Source organism: Mobula birostris, chromosome 11 (genome assembly GCF_030028105.1).
Source record: "Mobula birostris isolate sMobBir1 chromosome 11, sMobBir1.hap1, whole genome shotgun sequence".
NCBI classification, from domain to species: domain Eukaryota; kingdom Metazoa; phylum Chordata; class Chondrichthyes; order Myliobatiformes; family Myliobatidae; genus Mobula; species Mobula birostris.
Genome location: NC_092380.1, coordinates 113,797,563 through 113,820,721, shown reverse-complemented (window position 1 = coordinate 113,820,721; position 23,159 = coordinate 113,797,563). Strand labels below are relative to the sequence as shown.

Genomic DNA, 23,159 nt, shown 5'->3' with positions numbered 1-23,159 from the left:
CATCATTAGTCTCCTCTGCCATTCCATCATGGCTGTTTTATTTTCCCTCTCAACCCCATTCTCCTGCCTTCTTGTAACCCTTGACACCCTGATTAATCAAGAACCTATCAATCACTGCCTCCATAGCCGTCTGTGCAGTGAATTCCACAGATTCACTACCCTGGGTTGTAGAGCCCTTAAAAGTGAATCCATAAGTGGATCCATTGGTGGATCCACGGCGGCCTAGTGATCAGCTGGGGTCTTAAATGAGCAACTATGTCAACCTTCATGTAAATAGTGAAATGATGGGCAGCAGCTGGCTTTAATATTTTTTCTAAAAGCTTCGGTTTTACTCAGAAACAGGCCCTTCAGCCTGTCTAGTCTGTGCCGATCTGTTATTCTGCCGAGTCCCATCGATGTGGACCATAGCCCTTCATACCTCTCCCATCTATGTACTTACCCAAACTTCTCTTAAATGTTGCATTCAAGTCCGCATGCACCACTTCCGCTCACTCTTGCCACCCTGAGAAAAGTACCCCATTATATTCCCCTTAAATATTTCACCTTTCAAACTTAACCTATGACCTCTAGTTCCAGTCTCACCCAACCTCAGTGGAAAAATCCTACTTGCTTTTACCTATCTATGCCCTTTGTAATTTTGTTTCCCGTGCCTATAAAAAGTATTCACCCCTCCCTTGGAAGTTTTTATGTTTTATTATTTTGCTACATTGAATCACAGTGGATTTAATTTGGCTTTTTTAACACTGATTAACAGAAGAGACTCTTGTGTCAAAGTGAAAACAAATTTCTACAAATTGGTCTAAATTTATTACAGTCATTAAACACAAATTAGCTGATTGTGTAAGTATTCACCCCTTCATGTCAGCAATTGGAAGATATACCTTTGGCAGTAATTATAGCCTTGAGTCTGTGTGGATAGGTCTCTATCAGCTTTACACATCTGGACACCAGTTTTTTCCCATTCTTCTTCACAAACTGCTCAAGCTCTGTCAGATTTCCAGCCACAAATTCTCAATTGGATTGAGGTCTGGACTCTGGTTTGGCCACTCCAGGACATTGACTTTGTTTTTAAGCCGATCGTGCGTAGACTTGGCTTTACATTGGAGTCGTTGTCTTGCTGGGAAACAAATCTTCTCCCAAGTCACCGTTCTCTTGCAAAATGCATCAGGTTTTCCTCCAGGATTTCCCTGTATTTTGCTGCATTCCTTGTACCCTCTACCTTCACAACTCTTCCAGGGCCTGCTGTGGTGAAGTATCCCCACAGCACGATGCAGCCACCACTATGCTTCATGGAAGGGATAGTGTCTTTTTGATGATGTGTAGTGTTTGGCTTACATAAACATAGTCTTATGGCCAAAAAGCTCAATTTTGGCTCCATCAGATCTTAGAACAACCTTCTAAGTGACCAGAGTCTCCGCATGCCTTCTGGCAAACACTAGCTGAGATGGCTTTCTCCTTGCCATTCTCCCATGAAGCTATGACTGGTGAAGCACCCGGGCAACAGTTGTATGTGCATTTTCTCCCATCTCAGCCATTGAAGCTTGAAACTGCTCTGGAGTTGTCGGAGGTCTCATGGTGGCCTCCCTCACTAGTCCCCTTCTTGCACGATCATGCTGTTTTTGAGGACAGTCTGCTCTAGGCAGATTTACAGCTGTGCCATATTCTTTCCATTTCTTGATGATTGACTTAACTGTACTCCAAGGGATGTTCAGTGACTTGGAAGTTTTCTTGTATCCATCTCCTGATGTGCTTTTCAATAACCTTTTCACGGAGTTGCTTGGAGAGTTCTTTTGTCTTTGTGGTGTCGTTTTTGCCAGGATACTGACTCAGCAGCAGTTGGACCTTCCAGATACAGATGTATTTTTACTACAGTCAATTCAAACACCTTGACTGCACACAGGTCTCCATTTAACTAATTATGTGACTTCGAAAACCAGTTGGCTGCACCAGTGATGATTTGGTGTGTCTTATTAAAGGGGGTGAATACTTAAGCAATCAGTAATTTTGTGTTTTTTGTTTGTAGAGATCTGTTTCACTTGACATGAAAGAGTCTTTTTCTGTTGATCAGTGTCAAAAAAAAAAGCCAAATTAAACCTACTGTGATTCAATGTTGTAAAATAATAAAACATGAAATCTTCCAAGGGGAGTGAATTCTTTTTATAGGCACTGTGCCTCTATTAAATTTCCCCTCATTCTCCTATGCACCAGGGAATATAGTCCTAAACTATTCAACCTTTCCCTTTCTATCTGTAATTCACTCATTTTCTACTTTATGGTTGGATCAATGTTTCTGGACAACTTGGGATGGGCAGCAAATATTTCACCCATTTTGCCTGAATAAATACATTTGAAAAGTCTAGTTTCTTCGGGAAATGAGGCCAATATTCTGATGTACCTTTATGACCGGAGATAATAAGAGTTTGGTTCAGACAAGCATGTTTAGTCTTTAATAAATTTCAAACCAGAATGATGTTTCCATCAAAGATTGTTTTGCATATACTATATATTTGTTCTTATATTACAGCCTTGTAAATTTCTCCTCGATGCTGTGTTTGCTAAAGGCATGACAGTGCGTCAATCAAAGGAGGAACTTCTGCCGCAGCTGAGAGAGCAGTGTGGCCTGGATCTCAGCATCGACAGGTAAGAAATTAAGTGAAACGTAACAAAGCACTGGGTGTCTGTTTCTAAACCACTGAGGTGCTCTGTCGTATCCAGCAATGACAGGATACTTGTGCGGGAGAGCTCTTAAAATGGAAAAGCTATTGCACTGGGACGGTCCCACTCTCTTGATTTCAGACGTCCAGATCCGGTGGTACAAGTAGTCGACACAAACTGGGGCCTTCCTTGGTTGCAGTGGATGACTATCACTCCTCTGTGCCTCATCATGCCCTTTCCTCTCCACGGAACATTGCAGAACTGTCTTCCTGGCTGTCGGATCTCATTGCACAGTCCGCCAGAGCTGATTTCACCTGCTAGGACAGGCATGTCCCTATCTCACCAGGGTATGAATCTTGCTTGTGGCCCTCACCTGGTTTAGCATCAACGACCAACACAGTCCGAGGATGTGCTGGAGGCTATCCGTGAGTGTCACCATGTTTCCAGCACCAACGTAACATATCCACAACTCGCTAACTCTAATTTGTGCACCTTTGGAATGTGGAAGGAAACTGGAGCCATTTAGAATGCTCTCCTCAGTACATCTATAGAAATTTGTTACAGTCTTTGGTGACGTACCAAATCTCTGCCAACTCCAAATGAAATATAGCTGCTGGTGTATCTTATTTATAGTGTAATGGGCCCAGGATAGATCTTCAGAGATGTTGACACCCAGGAACTTGAAGCTTCATGGAGTATGGTTCAGGAACTGGTGGATGAATAGTGACTGTCAAAAATTGCAGCAGTTTGTAACTAATTTAATGATTTCAAGATTGTTCAATACAGTTTTCATACACAAGTGTAAAGAAAAACAAAATAATTGTTTCTCCGGATCCGATGCGGCTAAAAAAAACACAGTAAGATAAAGAACACAATAATAAAAAATACAATAAATATAAATACATAAGATAACTTGTATTCACAGATTGATTGTCTGTCCATAAAGTGACGCCGGGCACAGGGGTATCTATACAAAAGGTGACTAACAGGAAATAATGAAGTAGTGGTGGTTGGGGGTGTGGAGAGGTGGGTTAGTTGGTGGAGGTGTTGATCAGCTTTACTCTTTGAGTCTGGTGGTCCTGGTGTGGATGCTTTCTGATGGGACTGAGACAAACGGTCAACGGGCAAGGTGGGTGGGATCCTTCATGATGTTAGTCCATTTGTACATTACTGCACCTTCCTGTGGTACATTGATTGACAATTTCTCATCACGTGTGACAGGTTTAGGCTCAGGAAGAAGACTTGGAAGAACCCTGGAACAATCTTTCTAGACTACCACGTCTACGAGAATGACATTAACATCTCGAGCAACTGGGAGGTTTTCCTCGAGGCACTTAATGGTAAGCTTCCTCAGAGAAAGACATTCTAGATTTTAATGGCAATCTTCCTTGGGAAGGATATTCTAGATCTGATGCATCTGAAAGTGTATCCACCAGCAATGAGGCAAAAGGCCACTGTACAGGAGGACAGGAAGCTACTGAACTGAAGAGTCATTGGAGGAGTTCATGTTGGGACTCAGTAAGACTGAATATGAATTTTAAATTAACATGTAAGGACAAGAAGCCCTTAGAACATAGAAGGGTACAGCACAGAAACACGCCCTTTAACCCACAATGTTGTGCTGTACCAATTAAATTAGTATGGGTCAGTTTGGGGAAACACAGTTTAATGCAGGGCAGGAGACTTGGGGAGTATTTCTGTAGATTGTTAGCTCTGTTTAAATATTGGTGAGATCAAATACAGCCCTATGCAAAAGTCTTGGACACATAGATATAGCTAGGGTACATAGTACTGTATTTGTCATTGTGGAGCAGAGAGCAAGTTTGTAAATGTGGTGGGAGCAGAGGAGCAGAGGATGTTGGGAGTGGTGAGGGTGGCAGAGGAGTGCCACAGGATGGGGGGGGGGGGGTGACAGTGGCAGGAGTGCAGACACACTCACCCCTGTGACACCAGGCAAGGTCATTTCATTCCAAACAACGGGTTTATTCATCATTCCCTCTCCCTTCCCCTTTTCGCAACAATGATTTCCCTCTCCCTGACCCTTTCCAATTTTCAGTCCACAACAGAGACCCCTATCAGAATCAGGTGTATCATCACTCACACATGTCATGAAATTTGAACATAACATAAGAACATAACAAATAGGAGCAGGAGTAGGCCATCCGGCCCATCGAGCCTGCCCCGCCATTCAGTAGGATCATGGCTGATCTGTCTGTAAACTCTGCTCCATCTACCTGCCTTTTCCCCATAACCCTTAATTCCCCTACAATGTAAAAACCTATCTAACTGTATCTTAAATATATTTAGTGAAGAAGCCTCAACTGCTTCCTGCGCAGAGAATTCCACAGATTCACCACTCTCTGGGGAAAACAGTCTCTCCTCATCTCCGTCCTAAATCTTCTCCCCTGAATCTTGAGGCAATGTCCCCTAATTCTAGTCTCACCTACCAATGGAAACAACTTTCCTACTTCTATCTTATCTATCCCTTTCAAAATGTTGTATGTTTCTATAAGATCCCCTCTGATTTTTCTGAATTCCAGAGAGTATAGTCCCATGCGACTCAATCTCTCCTCATAGGTTAACCCTTTCATCCCTGGAATCAACCTTGTGAACCTCCTCTGCACTGCCTCCAAAGCCAATATATCCTTCCTCAAGTATTGGGACCATAACTGTACACAGTTCTCTAGGTGCAGCCTCACCTGTACCCTGTATAGTTGCAGCATGACCTCCCTGCTCTTGAATGCAATCCCTCTAGCAATGAAGGCCAACATTCCGTTTGCCTCCTTAATAACCTGTTGTACCTGCAAGCCAATTTTTTGCCATTCATGAACAAGCACTCACAAGTCCCTCTGCACAACAGCATGTTGCAATCTTTCACCATTTAAATAATAATCTGCTCTTCTATTATTCCTTCCAAAGTGGATGATCTCGCATTTACCAATGTTGTATTCCATTTGCCAGACCTTGGCCCACTCACTTAACCTATCTATATCCCTCTGCAGACTCTCCACATCCTCTGTACAATTTGCTTTTCCACTCAGTTGAGTGTCATCAGCAAATTTTGCTACGCTACACTCAGTCCCCTCTTCCAAATCATCAATGTAAATGGTAAACAACTGCGGGCCCAGCACCGACCCCTGCGGCACCCGACTCACCACTGACTGCCAACTGGAGAAGCACCCATTTGTACCAACTCTCTGCCTTCTATTGGTTAGCCAATCCACTATCCATGCCAATACACTTCCTCCGACTCCATGCATCTGTATCTTATTTATAAGTCTCTTGTGCAGCACCTTATCGAACGCCTTCTGAAAATCCAAGTATACGACATCCACCTGTTCCCCTCTATCTACTGCACTCATGTCCTCAAAGAACTCCCGTAAGTCTGTCAAACAGGACCTACCCTTTCTGAATCCATGCTGCGTCTGTCTAATGGAACCACTCCTTTCTAAATGTTTCGTTATTTCTTCCTTAATGACAACTTCAAGCATTTTCCCGACTACAGATGTTAAGCTAACTGGCCTATAGTTGCCTATCTTTTGCCTACGTCCTTTTTTACATCCTTTGTTTTTTTTTTTGCGGCAGCAGTACATAAAGTTGCTACAGTATTGTGCAAAAGTCTTAGGCACCCTAGCTATCTATATTTATATTGTGTGTGCCTAAGACCTTTGCACATTACTGTATATTAATTACCCTTTAGTAAAAGAGGGATTGAATTCAAAAGCAGGGAGGTCATGCTGCAACTATACAGAGTACCGGTGAGGCCGCACCTGGAGTACTGTGTGCAGTTCTGGTCTCCATATTTGAGGAAGGATATACTGGCTTTGGAGGCAGTGCAGAGGAGGTTCATCAGGTTGATTCCAGATATGAAGAGGTTAACCTACGAGGCGAGATTGAGTCACCTGGGACTACACTCTCTGGAGTTCAGAAGAATGAGAGGGGATCTTATAGAAATACACAAAATTTTGAAAGGGATAGATAAGATAGAAGTAGGAAAGTTGCTTCCATTGGTAGTAAGACTAGAACTCAAGATTCAGAGGAGAAGATTTAGGATGGAGATGAGGAGAGACTATTTTTCCCAGAGAGTGGTGAATCTGTGGAATTCTCTGTCCCGGGAAGCAGTTGAGGCTTCTTCACTAAATATATTTAAGAAACAGTTAGATAGGATTTTACAAAGTAAGGGAATTAAGGGTTACTAGACAGCAGAGTGACCCATTGGGGCACCCTTTGAGAGAAGGGTAGTGCAGTCTGATGTGACCAGAATGAACATTAAATTTTCCTGAATGCTATTGGTATCGCTTTGCTTTGGAAATTGAAGAAGAAAACCTCATTTTATTAAAGAAGAATGATGTGTAGCAAGGCAAATATAGCTCCTCTTCATTTAACGAAGGACACTTTTGATGGGATCATTTCTGGTTGATCTGCCACCCTTGTGCCTCTCGTTGTCATTCTGGAGATGTGCAGTCCTTACATCCGCCATCTTTTAATCTCTTCTGCTGTTTATTCTTTGTCTCTGATCTTGGAGATGTGCATTTCTCTGCTCCTTTGTCTCTTCCTCTCTCCTCCTCCTGTGCCTGTTTTTGTCATTCTGGAGACATGATGCCAGGATAATCAAGGACACAACCCACCCAGCCAATAGTGTGGCAAATGGAGCTTAATGTGGAGAAAATGTGAGATGCAGGAATCAGCAAGAGGAATCGAAAGATGGACTATCTAAATGGAGAGAGAGAGAGAGTGTGCAGAGTCATTCGTGTGTTCCATTGCATGAATCATGGAATAAGCAGGCAGGCACAATAAGAGGTCAGGAAGGCAGAAGGCACATTCAAGTTATTGTCATCTGACTGTACTTATACAACTGTATGAAACAACGATCCTCTGGACCACGGTACACCCACAATACATATATACAACTGTACGGAACAACAATCCTCCGGATCACAGTGCACCACACAAAATATATCATACAGAGCACGTAAACCAAAATATTACTACAAATAAGCTGATAAAATATGATTCAAACTGCATGTCTTTCGCAGCAGGGGTAAACACTAAAACATATGTTAAACAGCTTGCTGAGCTAGTGATGAGACCTTCGTGGTGGCAGTGTATTTGTTAGATTTACAGCCTGAGGGAAGAAGCTGTTACCCAGTCTGGCTGGACTAGGACTGGTCCTGGTCCTTCTCCTTCTCTAACTCTTTCCTGATGGTAGTGGGTCAGAGAGATTGTGGGATGAGTGTATACAGCGGTCCTGGTAAATGTCACAAATGGTGGGCAGGGAGACCCCGGTGATTGTCTCAGTTTTTATTAATCCTTTTTTACCAGAGAGTTGGATTGTAGAAGTAAGGAGGCATTGTCACATGTGTACTGGGAATTAATGAGGACAAACCTGGGATACTGTGCCGTTTCATCCCGTTATGTAAAAGGGGGTATACTGGCAATCCATTAGTCATTTACCAGTGTCATTGTTGAGTGAGAAAGCTGTACCATCATCCATAACTAAGATTAGACCGGTCTCCTTTGGATTTCAGCAGAATGAGGGTTGACTATACTGAAATGTAAGATCCTGAGGAGACAGAGAGAATTGATGCTGAGATGTTTCCACGAGTTGGAGATTGGAGGAATGGAACTATAAAATTAGAAGGTGGGATTTAAAGCTGAGAGATGCAAAGACTTCTTGCAGAGGGATTAGTGAATTGAAAGCTATATTAATCACATCTGCATTGAGACGTACAGTGAAAAGCATGTTGATGTCAATGACCAACACAGTCCAATTATGTGCTGGGGTAGTCCACAAGTGTCGGTATGCTTCTGGCACCAACATAGCATACCCACAACTCTAACCCTAACCCATACCTCTTTAAATGTGGGAGAAAATTGGGAGTACCCAGAGAATCCCAAGTAGTCACAGGGAGAATGTACAAACTCTTGCAGACAGCAGTGGAATTGATCCCGTGTCGCTGGCATTGCGAATGGCTATACTAACGTGATGTCCCCATAACTCTGGTATTCTCTACCTTGGTGGGGGTGGGGAATTGTGGAGGCCGGATCGTTGGGGTATCTCAAGAGGAAGCACATAAAGTTCTGAAAGAAGAGGGAAAAGCAAACTGGGGTACTTTCATTGGGGATTCCTGGGGCAGATCAGCCATGATATTGAATGCTGGAATAGCCTTAAAGGGCTGAGAGGCCTGATTATATTTTCTTTTGCTCTTGAGGCCTGTCTGTGTGAGAAGGTGGGTGGGAGAGAGGATACGGAATTGATTGGCTGTTGTTGCTGCTTGTGTTGTTGTGCGGAACATTGTGGGCCTGCTGTTGTGTTCGGTTCTGGTCACCTTGTTATAGGAAGGATTTTGAAGCTTTAGAGAGGGTACAGAGGAGATTTACCACAGTGCTGTCTGGACTAGAGAGCCAGCCTTGTTGGAAAGGGTGAGCAAGCTATGACTTCTCTCTTTGGAGCTAAGAAGGATGAGAGATGGTTTTGATAGAAGTGTACAAGATGATAAGGGGCATAGATCAAGCGGATAGCCAGAGACTTTTTGTAAGGGCGAAATGGCTAATACAAGGAGGCAGAACTTTAAGATGATTGGAGGAAAATATGAGGGAAATTCGGAGGTAGGTTGTTTTATACAGAGATTGGTGGGTGTGTGGAACGTGTTGCCAGGATTGGTGGTACAGGCAGATACAGTAAGGACACTTAAGAAACTCTTAACCGCACGGATGATAGAAAAATGGAGTGCTATGTGGGAGGGCAGGGTTAGATTGATCTTTGAGTAATTATAGGTCAACACAGCAATGTAGGCCAAAGGACCTGTACTCTGCTATACTGTTCTATGTTGGCATTGGAATGTGTGGTGACACTTGCAAGCTGCCCCTAGCGCACCTTTGTTTGTATTGATTATTAACACAAATGAGACATTTCACTGCATGTCTCAATGTACATGTGATAAATTGATCTGAATCTACATAACAGTCACCAGAACAGGGTGAGGTGTGCACACGGTGGCTGCACTGTGGCATTGGTGAGGGGGTTGGTCGTACTACTAATTGGGGGGAAGCCACTGCTGAGAGACCGGGTAAGTGCATCACCCAGGGGTTTCTAAAGAGCTTTCACTAAGCTCCACTTCCCAATTCTTTAGCACTGTGTTGGCCTTTTTTTGCAGAACCTGAGAAGATGAAGTCCCTGTCCCAGCTGGCAGTGTTGACCAGACATTGGAGGCCGTCACAGATGAAGCTGGACTCGTTCCAGGAGGTTGTCCTGGAGAGCAGCAGTGTGGAAGAACTGAAGGAGAAGGTTGGTCACTTATCGTCATATTTCCTTGTAGTGCTCCTTGCTAAATTGTTCTGAATTGATTGTGGACTTCTGGAAGGGGAAGTTGAGGGAACACACACCAATCCTCATTGAGGGGTCAACGGTAGAAATGGTGGGCAGCTTCAAGATTGCTGGAACCTGGAGCAACACAGGAACTGCTGGAGGAACTCCCAGATGAGGGGTCTTGCCCCAAAATGTTGACTGGCCATTTCACTATGTAGTGTCTCGCTTGACGTGCTGAGTTCCTCCAGGCATTGTACTGTATGTGAGACACGTCCTGTGCTGGTGTGGCTGATGTTTGGTTTGTTTTTCTCTCTAACAGTTACACGCAATAAGTGAAATTCCCATTGAGAACATCGAATTTGCTAAGGTAAGTCATCTTCAGAGTAAATTAAAGTGCTGCAAATCTGAAATAAAATATTACTTTATTTTATTTAGAGATAACAGTGCAGAATGGGCCCTTCCTTCTCTCTGAGCTGCGCCACCCAGCAGCTTCATATTTAATCCTAGCCTAGTCATGGCTTTTGAATGAAAAAAAGCGCTAACACTATAGAATGTATTGCGGCTCTGTTTCCCGAAAGTGTTACGCAAGTGAATGAAGTGGTAAAGGAAGAGTAGACATGCCTGCCTTCATTGGTAGGGGTGCTGAGTATTCTCTATTTATTAATTTGTTGGGATATGACACAGAATAGGCCCTTCGAGCTGAGCCGCCCATCAACCCTTGAATTAACCCTAGCCTAATCACAGAACAATTTACAATGACCAGTGAACCTAACCTGCACATTTTTGGACTCTGGGAGGAAACCATAGCACCCGGAGGAAACCCAAGTGGTCACAGGGGGGATTGTACAAACTCCCTTCAGGCAGCAGCAGGAATTAAACTCTGAACTCTGACACCAGAGCTGTAATAGTGTCACATGCTAACCACTACGCTGTCATGGTGCCCAAAAAACCTGAAATGCTGAAAACACTCAGTGAATTAGGCTGCTTCTATGAAGCTGTGAATGTTTTTAAAGTAAAATTTAGCTAAGATGTTAACTTTCAAATATTACAGCACAGTACCAGCTATTCAGCCCTTTAATCTTCTCCGAGATCAATCTAACACTTCCTTCCTAGGTAGCGCTCCATTTTCATCCATATGCCTATTTAAAAGACTCTTAAATGTCTCTAGTGTATCTGCTACCCCTGGCAGCACACTCCACACACTCACCAGTCACTGTGTAAAATATCTACCTCTGATATGCCCCCTATCCAATTGCCTTAATATTATGCCCCCTTGTATTGGCCATTTCCATCCTCGGGAGAAGTCTCTGGCTGTCCACTTGATCATCTTACCATCTTGTACACTTCTATTGTCACCTACCTTCCTCCTTTGCTCCAGAGAAAAGCCCTAGGTCACTCAACCTATCCTCATAAGACATGTTGTCTAATCCAGGCAGAGTCCTTTATGTGATAGGCAGTATAGTTAAACAGGCTATAGGACCCACCTGATGGTTATTCCCACATGTGATACCCTCCCACACAACCCTGTAAGTATATCCTTTATCATGGAGCTGATACTGCCCAGGTTTGTCTTTTCTCAGTCATGAAGACGAGTTTGAACATCGTATGTACCTACAGGCTTGGTCTAAACTCAGAGTACGGAAGAATGAGATGTGGTTTTATTGAAACCTACTCTGGCTGGGCTTAATGTTGAAGATGCTACCCCTTAGCCAAAAAAAAATGCTGATATTTGCGAGGGTCCAGAGGAGGCTCGCAAGAACATTTCCAGGAATGAAAGGGTTAATATATGAGGAGTGTTTGATGTCTCTGGGCCTGTACCTGCTGGAGTTCAGAAGAATTAGGGGACATCTCTTTGAAGCCTATTGAATGTTGAAAGGCCTAGATAGAGTGGATGTTTCCTACAGTGGGGGAATTTAGGACCAAAGGGCACAGCGTCAACAGTACAAGGATATCCCTTTAGAACAGAGATGAGGAAGAACTTCTTTAGATAGAGGGTAGTGAATCTGGGGAATTCGTTGTCAAAGATGGCTGTAGAGGTCAAGTCAGTGGGTATATTTAAAGCAGAGGATGATAAGCTTGAGCTTCGGCTGTCAACGGTTACAGAGAAGAGGCAGAACAGGGCTGAGAGAGAAAGTAAATCAGCCAGGATGGAATAGCAGAACAGATTGGATGGCTAAATGGTCTAAATCTGCTCCTTCGTCTTATGGAGTGGATGAGGCTTCGTAGTAATCTCCGTGATCATTGGATCTGAAGAGGCTGAACCATTGAATCTATTAAACATTAGATTCTGCAGATGCTGGAAATCCAGAGTAGCCATTGAATCTATTAAAATGTGAATTAGAGATTTTTTTTGGCCAGTAAGGGATTCAGGGGATGTGGACCTGAGGAGAAGGTCAGATCAGCAGAGCAGATTCTGTTTTTCAGGTTTATGCTCCTGCTGACTGAGTGCCAACCACTTCCAGCACCTACACCTTGCTGATTATTGTTGGATTAGACTGCTTAATTGTTTAATAGCTAAGCAATTACTTGTCTTTTATGTAACTACTTATATACATGTAACTGTTTAGTGTGTGATTGCAGTATGTATATACATTTGTTCAGTGTGTCCTCTAGTGGTTACATTTGTGAGATTCTGGAATGTTCTCTTGGTATTGCGTTATTAGGTATCATCTGATTGGTTAACTTATCTACAAATTTGAATGGAATGTTCCTTATCAACCACGCTGATCCATCATCTTTTAGCTTTTAGTCTCTCTGTTCTTAGCTACTAGACTTTTGCAGCTCTACAGCCTAGTGGTTAACACAATGCTTTACAGTACCAGCAGCCTGGGTTCAAGTCCCGCCGCTGCCTATAAGGAGTTTACGTGTTCTTCCCGTGACCACGTGGATTTCCTCCAGGTGCTCTGGTTTCCTCCCACAGTCCAAATACATTTCAGTTGGTAAGTTAATTGATCATTGTAAATTGTCCCATGTTTAGGCTAGTATTAAATCCGGGGATTGCTGGGCGGTGTGACTTGAAGAGCTCAAGGGGCTTGTTCTGCACTGTATCTCAATAAATAAATAAATTTCCAATCACAAACAAGAGAAAATCTGCAGATGCTGTTAATCCAAGCAACAGACACAAAATACTGCAGGAACTCAGCAGGCCAGGCAGCATCTATGGATAACAGTACATTCGATGTTTTGGGCCTGCTGAAGGGTCTCGGCCTGAAACATTGAATGTACTCTTTTCCATAGATGCTGCCTGGCCTGCTGAGTTCCTCCAGTATTTTTTGGGCGTTGAAATAAATTTCCACTTTGATTTATTTCCGCATAATAAATGATCGTGAAGCAACAAGTTTTGTGCCTCTTACCTGACTTCCGAAAGAACTTTGAATTTAAAAACACCCGAATCCAACACTATTCCTGCCCTACGCCATTTGGGGAGGGGAGCGGGATGGTGGTGGCGGTATGATAGTGTAGTAGTTAGCATAATGCCTTTACAGTGCAGCAACCAGGGTTCAGTTCTCACCCCTGTCTCTCCCTATGACAATGTGGGTTTTCTCCAGGTGCTCTGGTTTCCTCCAACGTTCCAAAGTTGTATGGATAGGTAGTTAATTGGTCACATGCATGTAATTGGGCAGCGTGGGCTCACTGGACCAGAAGGGCCTGTTACCGTGCGTATCTCTAAATTAAAAAATGATCCTTGTAAAGTTTTCTGTTTAGTCTTTCAACCTTACTTACATCTTTCCTGTCAGTAGGTGACCAAAACTGCACACAATATTCCAACTTAGGCATCACCAATGTCTTATACAATTTCAACATCACATCCCAATGCCCGTTCTCAATCCATTAATTTATGAAGGCCAATGTGCTAAAAGCTTTCTTTATGACCCTTTTTACCTGTGATGCCTCTTTCAATGAGTTGTGGACCTGTATTCCCAGATCCCTTTGTTGGTCCTGGTTGGTCCTACTGAAGTACAACACCTCACACTCGTTGGCATTAAAATTTCATCTGCCATTTTCCAGCTGGTCCAGATCACGATGCAAGCTCTGATAGTCTTCCTCGGTGTACACGACACGTCCAATCTTGTTGTCATCCACAAATTTGCTGATCCCGTTAACCACATTATCATCCAAATTGATAATACAGATGACCAACAACAACGGACCCATCACCAATCCCTGTGACACTCCACTAGTCACAAACCTGCCATCCAAGAGGCAACCATCTACTACCATTCTCCGGTTTCTCCCACAAAGCCATTGTGTAATCCAACTTACTACCTCATCCTAAATGCTGAGTGACTGAACCTTCCTGACCAACTTCCTAAGTGGACCTTGCCAGATGCCTTACTAAAGTCCGTGTAGACAACAACCACTGCTTTGCTTTCATCAACTTTCCTGCTAACTTCCTCAAAAAATCTCTATAAGATTTGTTAGATATGACCTGTCATGCACAAAGCCAAGCTGACTATCCCTAATCATTCCCTGTCTATCCAATATTCATATATCCGGTCCCTTTGACGATCTTCCAATAACTTCCCACTACTGATGTCAGGCTCACCGGCCTATAATTTCATAGTTTATTTTTAGAGCCTTTCTTAAACAGCAGAGCAACATTGTCTGTCCTCCGGTCCCTCACCTGTTGCTAAGAATGATTTAAATATCTCTGCGACGGCCCCTGCAATTTCTGCACTTGCCTCCCATAGGGTCCAAGGGTCCATCTTGACAAGCACTGGGGATTTATCCAGCCTAATTTGTCTCAAGACAGCAAGAGCCTCCTCCTCTGTAATCTGTATATGGTCCATGATCTTGCTGCTCTTCTGCTTAAGTTCTATTGACTGTGTCTATCTCCTGAGTAAATACAGATGCAAAAAATGCATTTAAGATCTCCTCCCCACCCAATCTTTTTTGGCTCTATACATGGATTACCATTCTGATCTTCCAGAGGGCAAAACTTGTCCCTTGGTCTTAACGTATCTGTAGAATCCCTTGGGATTCTCCTTCTCCTTGTCTGCTAGAGCAACATCATGCCTCCTTTTAGCCCTCCTGTGTTCTTTCTTAGGTGTTCCCTTGCATATCTTGTACTCCACAAGAACCTCGTTTGTTCCTACCTGTCGATACCTGCCATGTACTTCCTTTTTTTTTCTTAACCAGGGCCTCAATATCACTTGAAAACCAAGGTTCCCTAAACCTACTTTACGTTTTATTCTGACAGGCACATTCTAGCTTTGTACTCTCAAAACACATCAAAGTTGCTGGTGAACGCAGCAGGCCAGGCAGCATCTCTAGGAAGAGGTACAGTCGACGTTTCGGGCTGAGACCCTTCGTCAGGACTAACTGAAAGAAGAGCTAGTAGTGCTCTTACTATCTCTTCTTTCAGTTAGTCCTGACGAAGGGTCTCGGCCTGAAACGTCAACTGTACCTCTTCCTAGAGATGCTGCCTGGCCTGCTGCACTCACCAGCAACTTTGATGTGTGTTGCTTGAATTTCCAGCATCTGCAGAATTCTTCGTGTTTGTACTCTCAAAATTTCACTTTTGAAGGCCTCCCACCTTCCAAGTACACTTTTGCCAGAAAACAGCCTGTCCCAATCCACACTTGCCAAATCCTTTCTGATATCATCAAAATTGGCCTTTCTCCAGTTTAGAACCTCAACCCACAGATAAGACCTATCATTTTCCATATCTACTTTGAAACTAATGGCATTATGATCACTAGAAGCAAAATGTTCCCCTACATAAACTTCTGTCACCTGCTCTGTCTCATTCCCTAATAGGAGATCAGATATCTCACACTCTCTCATTGGGACTTCTATGCACTGAGTAAGGAAACTTCCCTGAACACAGTTGACAAACTCTATCCCATCTAGTCTTTTCACAGTATGGGAGTACAGTGCAGTATCTTGAATCATTGTTTCTAAGTTATTAATGGTGTTATCTTATGTCCACAGGGCAGGGGGACGTTTCCCTGTGATATTTCGGTGTTGGAAATACATCAAGATTTAGACTGGAATCCGAAAGTCACAACTCTGAACGTCTGGCCACTGTACATCTGTGATGATGGAGCAGTCATCTACTACAGGTAGCTGAGATCGCTGAGTACTGGGGGAGTCAGACAGTGACACTAACTTCTCCACACACAGCTCATGCTGATGATTAACTCCCCAGTACACACTCTAAGCTGGGGGTGTCAGACAGTAACACCTCACCTCTGCACACACAACTCACACTGATGATTATTTCCCCGGGACACACTGCTTCACCATTGTATGTGATTCACTTGTGCCATCATTTGGCCCAGGCATCACAATCTGATCTAACACTTAGAGGGTGCCTTGGTATTGTGGTGGTTAGTGTAACTTTATTACAGCTTGGGGTGTTGAAGTTCTGTGGGTATGTCATGATGTCTTCTGTTGAGGAAGTTTAGATGTTCTTCCTGTGAGCACGTGGGTTTCCTCTGGGTGCTTCAGATTCCTCTCTCAGTCCAAGCACATACCAGTTAGTAGGTGATTGTCCTGAGATTAGACCAGGGTTAAATAGGTGGGTTGCTCAGTTGTGTGGGCTCATTGGGCCGCAAGGGCCTGTTCTGTGCTGTATCTCTAAGTAGATAGATAGATCAGTCAATACTCAGGAGATGATCGGAGTTATAGAGTGCTACAGCACGGAAACAGCCTCTTCAGCCTGCTGAACTGTTCTTCAACCTTTTCCTATCAACCCAGTCCTAAACCACAGCCCTCCATACCCCTACCATCCATGTACCTATGCAGATTTCTCTTAAGTATTGAAATCGAGTTCGCATCTACCACTTCCACTGGCAGCTCATTCTACGCTCTCACTGCCCTCTGAATGAAGGATTTCCCCTTCATGTTCCCCTTGAATATTTCACCTTCCTCCTGCCTTCTCCACCCCGTCAGACAATGTGTGAGGGGGTTTAGACCAAATTGCGTTGAGGTGCCACCCAGTTTCACATGGGGTGTGAGAGGAGGCCAGTTGGGACCAGTGTGCTCTCATGCGGGAGGGGAGGCATTGCATTCCTTATGCATATTGCATTACGATCCCTCAAGGAGGTGTACATCCTTGTCTTTTTCCTCTACCCACTCAGTAAGGAATCCACAGAAAGACGTGGCAGATGGAATATTGTGTTGGGAAGTGCATAGTTCTGCATTTTGGTAGAAGGAACAAAGGTGTTGACTATTTTTTCCTAACTGGGAGAAAATTCAGAAAATGGAGGTGCAAAGGGACGTGCATCTCTGATGCCAGTTTGGGAGGCCCTGTGCAGGATTCCCTCAAAGGCTAACCTACGGGTTGAATTGGTAGTAAGGAGGGCAAATGCAATGTTAACATTAATTTTGAGAGGACTAGAATACAAAAGGAAGGATGTAATGCTGAGGCTTTATAGGGTATTAGTCAGACTGCATTGAACTATTGTGAGCAGTTTTGGGCTTCACATAGAAACATAGAAAACCTATAGCACAATACAGGCTCCTCGGCCCACAAAGGTCTGCCAAACATGTCCTTGCCTTAGAAATTACCAAGGGTTACCCATAGCCCTCTATTTTTCTGAGCTCCATGTACCTGTCTAGGAGTCTCTTAAAAGACCCTATCGTATCTGCCTCCACCACTGTCGCCGGCAGCCCATTCTACACACTCACCACTCTCTGTGTTTAAAAAAAAACAACTAACCCCTGACATCTCCCCTGTACCTACTTCCAAGCACCTTAAAACTAAACCCTCTCATGTTAGCCATTTCAGCCCTGGGAAAAAGTCTCTGACTATCCACACGATCAATGCCTCTTATCATCTTGTACACCTCTATCAGGTCACCTCTCATTCTCCATCACTCCAAGGAGAAAAGGCCGAGTTCACTCAACCTATGCTCATAAGGCATGCTCCCCAATCCAGGCAACATCCTTATAAATCTCCTCTGCAGCCTTTCTATGGTTTCCACATCCTTCCTGGAGTGAGGTGACCAGAACTGAGCACAGTACTCCAAGTGGGGTTTGACCAGGGTCCTATATAGCTGCAACATTACCTCTCAGCTCCTGAACTCAATCCCATGATTGATGAAGGCCAGTGCACCGTATGCTTCCTTAACCACAGAATCAACCTGTGCAGCAGCTTTGAGCGTCCTATGGACTCGGCCCCCCAAGATCCCTCTGATCCCTCCACATTGCCAAGAGTCTTACCATTAATACTAAATTCTGCCATCATATTTGACCTACCAAAATGAACCACCTCACACTTATCTGGGTTGAACTCCATCTGTCACTTCTCAGCCCAGTTTTGCATCCTATCAATGTCCCGTTGTAACCTCTGACAGCCCTCCACACTATCCACAACACCCCCACCCTTTGTGTCATTAGCAAATTTACTAACCTGTCCCTCCACTTTCTCGTCCAGGTCATTTATAAAAATCACGAAGAGTAGGGGTCCCAGAACAGATCCCTGAGGCAAACCACTGGTCACCAATCTCTATGCAGAATATGACCCGTCTACAACCACGCTTTGCGTCCTGTGGGCAAGTCAGTTGTGGATCCACAAAGCAATGTCCCCTTGGATCCCATGCCTCCTTACTTTCTCAATAAGCCTTGCATGAGGTACCTTGTCAAATGCCTTGCTGAATTCCATATGCACTACATCTACCACTCTACCTTCATCAATGTGTTTAGTCACATCATCATCATCAGGTGCCATGCCCAGTTTGAGCTTTGACTGCCATGGCCCACACACTCCTGTTTCGGGTCAAGTGGATCAATTCATTGGTATTCATTTCTAGTTCTCTGGCTGCTGTCTCCATCATCATTTGTCTTTGCCTTCCTCTTGCTTTCTTCCCTTCAATCTTTCCCATAATTACCGTGCTTTCTAACTCCTCTTTCCTAATCACATGTCCAATGAAGTCACGTTGCCTTTTCATGATCTCATACATTATTTCTCTTATTGTGCTTGCTCTGTTCATGACACATCCTCAAAAAATTCAATCAGGCTCATAAGGCAAGACCTGCCTTTCACAAAGCCATGCTGACTATTCATAATCATATTATGCCTCTCCAAATGTTCCTAAAACCTGCCTCTCAGGATCTTCTCCAGCAACTTACCAACCACTGAAGAAAGACTCACTGGTCTATAATTTCCTGGGCTATCTCTACTCCCTTTCTTGAAGAGGGGAACGACATCTGCAACCCTCCAATCCTACGGAACCTCTCCCATCCCCACTGATGATGCAAAGATCATTGCCAGAGGCTCAGCAATCTCCTTCCTCGCCTCCCACAGTAGCCTGGGGTACATCTCGTCCGGTCCCGGTGACTTAACCAGTTTGATGCTTTCCAAAAGCTCCAGCACATTCTCTTTCTTAATATCTACATGCACAAGCTTTTCAGTCCACTGTAAGTCATCCCAACAAGTGCCAAGATCCTTTTCTGTAGTGAATACTAAAGCAAAGTACTCATTAGGTACACTCTGCTATCTCCTCCAGTTCCATACACACTTTTCCACTGTCACATGTGATTGGTCCTATTTTCTCACGCCTTATTGTCTTGCTCTTCACATATTTGTAGAATGCTTTGGGGTTTTCTTTAATCCTGTCCACCAAGGCCTTCTCATGGCCCCTTCTGGCTCTCCTAATTTCATTCTTAAACTCCTTCCTGCTACCTTACAGTATTCTAGGTTTCTAGGTCCAAAATGCTCTCTCAGTGAGAGATCTGACACCTGACCAGGTTCATTTCCCAATACCAGATGAAGTACAGCCTCTCCTCTTGTAGGCTTATCTGCATATTGTGTCAGGAAACCTTCCTGAACACACCTAACAAACTCCACCCCATCTAAACCCCTTGCTCTAGGGAGATGCCAATCAATATTTGGGAAATTAAAATCTCCCACCACGACAACCCTGTTATTACTACACCTTTCCAGAATCTGTCTCCCTATCTGCTCCTCGATGTCCCTGTTACTATTGGGTGGTCTATAAAAAACACCCAGTAGAGTTATTGACCCCTTCCTGTTCCTATCTTTCACCCACAGAGATTCCGTAGACAATCTCTCCATGACTTCCTCCTTTTCTGCAGCCGTGACACTATCTCTGATCAACAGTGCCACGCCCCCACCTCTTTTACCTCCCTCCCTATCCTTTCTGAAACATCTAAAGTCTGGCACTCGAAGTAACCATTCCTGCCCCTGAGCATCCAAGTCTCTGTAATAGCCACCACATCATATCTCCAAGTACTGATCCATGCTCTAAGCTCATCTGCTTTGTTCGTAATACTCCTTGCATTAAAATAGACACATTTCATACCATCAGTCTGAGCACATCCCTTCTCTATTGCCTGTCTATCCTCCCTCTCGCACTCTTCAAGTTTTCTCTATTTGTGAGCCAACAGCCCCTTCCTCTGTCTCTTCAGTTCTGTTCCCACTCCCCAACAATCCTAGTTTAAACTCTTCCCCAATAGCCTTAGTAAACCTCCCCGCCAGGATATTGGTCCCCCTAGGATTCAAGTGCAACCAGTCCTTTTTGTACAGGTCACTCCTGCCCCAAAAGAGGTTCCAATGATCCAGAAATCTGAATCCAGGCCCTCTGCTGCAATCCCTCAGCCACGCACTTATCCTCCACCTCACTCTATTCCTATACTCACTGTCACGTGGCACAGGCAGTAATCCTGAGATTATTACCCTTGTGGTCCTGCTTCTCAACTTTCTGTAGTCTGCTTTCAGGATCTCCTCCCTTTTCTTGTCTATATCGTTGGTAGCAATATGTACCACGACCTCTGGCAGTTCTCCTTCCCACTTCAGGATATCGTGGATGTGATCAGAAACATCCAGGATCCTGGCACCTGGAAGGCAAACTACCAGCCGTGCTTCTTTCCGAAGGAAAGGATGTCTAAGGAGGGATGTGCTGTCATTGGAGAGGGTCCCGAGGAGGTTCACAAGAGTGATCCCAGGAATGAAAGGGTTAAAATACAAGAAGTGTTAAATAGCTCTGGGCCTGTACTTACTGGAGTTCAGAATAATGAGGGGAGATCTCATTGAAACCTATCGAATATTAAAAGGCTTAGATAGAGTGGATGTGTTGAGGATGTTTCCTATAATGGGGGAGTCTAGGACCAGAGGGCACAGCCTCAGAATAGAGGAACATCCCTTTAGAACAGAGATGAGGAGGAACTAATTTAGCCGGAAGGTGGTGAATCTGTGGAATTCATTGTCACAGACCGCTGTGGAGGCCAAGTCATGGAGTATATTTAAAGTGGAGGTTGATAGGTTCTTGATTAGTCAGAGTGTCAAAGGTCACGGGGAGAAAGCAGGAAATGAGGCTGCAGGGGGTAATATATTAATCAGCCATGATTGAATGGCGGAGCAGACTCGATGGGCCAAATGGCCTAATTCTGCTCCTATTTCTTATTGTCTCCCAGCTTCCACAGATGTAATCTAACATGCTCTCTCCTCTCCCTTTAATTGCCCCGTGTTACAGGGACAGGACTGAGGCGCTGATGGACATGACTGAGGAACAGCGCAGTGGCCTGTTGAAGAAGGAGAGCAGCCGCCTGCAGAAATCGGGCCACAGGGTGAACTACTCTCCCCGCAAGGAGAAAGCACTGAAAATCTACCTGGATAGCGGCCCCAGCAAGGACTCCAGCCAAGAATGAGACCTGGCCTGGTTCACTCTGGCTCAGCTCTCTGCTCGATGGAAACAGAACCGATTCACCACTGCTGTGGCTGCCCCCATTCACCATTAGGTCTACCTAATGACACCAGCACTGATTGGCTATTTTTGCCCACCAATCGGAAACCGAGTGGGGACAACCAACTCCAAATCATGTCGTGCACTATCATATATCGTCCTGTCAAGGAAGTGCAAACCGTGAGGGAAAATTAGGGTATAATGTGGGCTCTGCACATACTCAATGGAAAAGCTAGACCCCCTTCACACACGGGATTCTGTAGCTGAATAAAGGCTGTGCACAGTCCAAAGAATTTGTCATTTATTTTCAGCACGTATCTCATCGGTGAATTTTAAAATAAGGCGTACTATATCTGGGATAGGGAGGGAGAGCTTTGGGGATGGGGAGCCATGACATCCGGACAAAAAGGTCTGTGATAAACCAAATGAATGAGTGTTCTTAGCGACTTTTGCTTGGCCTGAAGTTCTGTGCTTGTGATTTAAAGGCCTGTGCCTTTGCATCTCGTCAGAGGCAAATCAGGATTGTAACTTTTTTTTGGGTTTCCAAGTCATGATTTCTAGGATCAGGCGCTCATATCGCTGGGTGGACGATGTGACGTGGAAGTCAGCTACAGCTTGGCGGATAATTCACTGGGCTGGGGTGGAGTTACCCTCTCCCACCATTCCCCCAGCACTGCCTCAGGTACACATACCAAGCCACACCGCACCTGCGGTGAACTCCTAAACGGCTGCTTGAACTTTTTTTTAAGGTGTTTTCTTTATCTGGTTGCGATTTGGACATCAAAAATTTTGATGCCTCTTAATTCTTTTGGTCTTCATCCCTCAAGTCCACCTTGGTTCCAATAATGTTTGCTGTACTTTTGTGACCCTGTGCCAGATGGTTCGAGTGGTTTGTGAATCTTGCATAGATTGATTTTAATTTTATGATGTATTTAATTCACTTGACAGAAATGGGAGCAGTCCTTCTCGTAGAGTTTGAATTTATTTCATTCTATTCAACTAGAGGCAGTTGGGACAGTTTTTGTTTCATGGCTGGCTTCACCTCACTCATCTGAGAATCTCTAGTAGCTAGAAGCTCCCTCTTACGAAACCTCCACCATGGTTTTCCTCAGAACTTTTCGGAAGTTCTCATTTTTTAATGACTCAAATGGATCATCAAAGATGCATTTTGGTGAATATTTTTTCATACCCAATGCTGGTCACGAATGAGTAACATGCCAATAAAACACTGATTCATTCTATTTAAGTTCTCAGGTTTGCATTTTGTGGCTGCTTTTACCCGTGTGCTCATTTTACCAGTGTTTACCAGCCTGTAATGTCTTATGAAAAGCAATGCTTATCTTTGTCAGAGTATAACACATACAAAATGCTGGAGGAACTCAGCAAGTCAGGCAGCATTGATGGAAATTAATAAATTGTCAAAGTTTCAGGCGAAGACCCTTCAGATTCCTCCTTCCCTTTCCTCCGTGGGCCACTCTCCTCTCCTGAGATTCCTCCTCCTTCAGTCCTTTATCTTTTCCACCTATTACCACCCAGCTTCATAC

The 23,159-nt window shown here is 44.1% G+C and overlaps 1 protein-coding gene across 5 annotated transcripts in view; it reads left to right on the top strand.

The window, feature by feature from the left end:
* usp47 (ubiquitin specific peptidase 47) overlaps positions 1–22,856 on the top strand; it is a 229,929-nt gene extending 207,073 nt beyond the window's left edge. For all 5 annotated transcript variants that reach the window (XM_072272897.1, XM_072272899.1, XM_072272896.1 and 2 more), the window contains 6 exons: positions 2,525–2,640; positions 3,877–3,995; positions 9,813–9,943; positions 10,284–10,331; positions 15,899–16,029; positions 21,406–22,856. In XM_072272897.1, coding sequence (XP_072128998.1) covers positions 2,525–2,640; positions 3,877–3,995; positions 9,813–9,943; positions 10,284–10,331; positions 15,899–16,029; positions 21,406–21,580 — 720 coding nt within the window. In that variant the 3' untranslated portion in view covers positions 21,581–22,856. The remainder of the gene's footprint in view (positions 1–2,524; positions 2,641–3,876; positions 3,996–9,812; positions 9,944–10,283; positions 10,332–15,898; positions 16,030–21,405) is intronic.
* Positions 22,857–23,159: the final 303 nt, after the last annotated feature.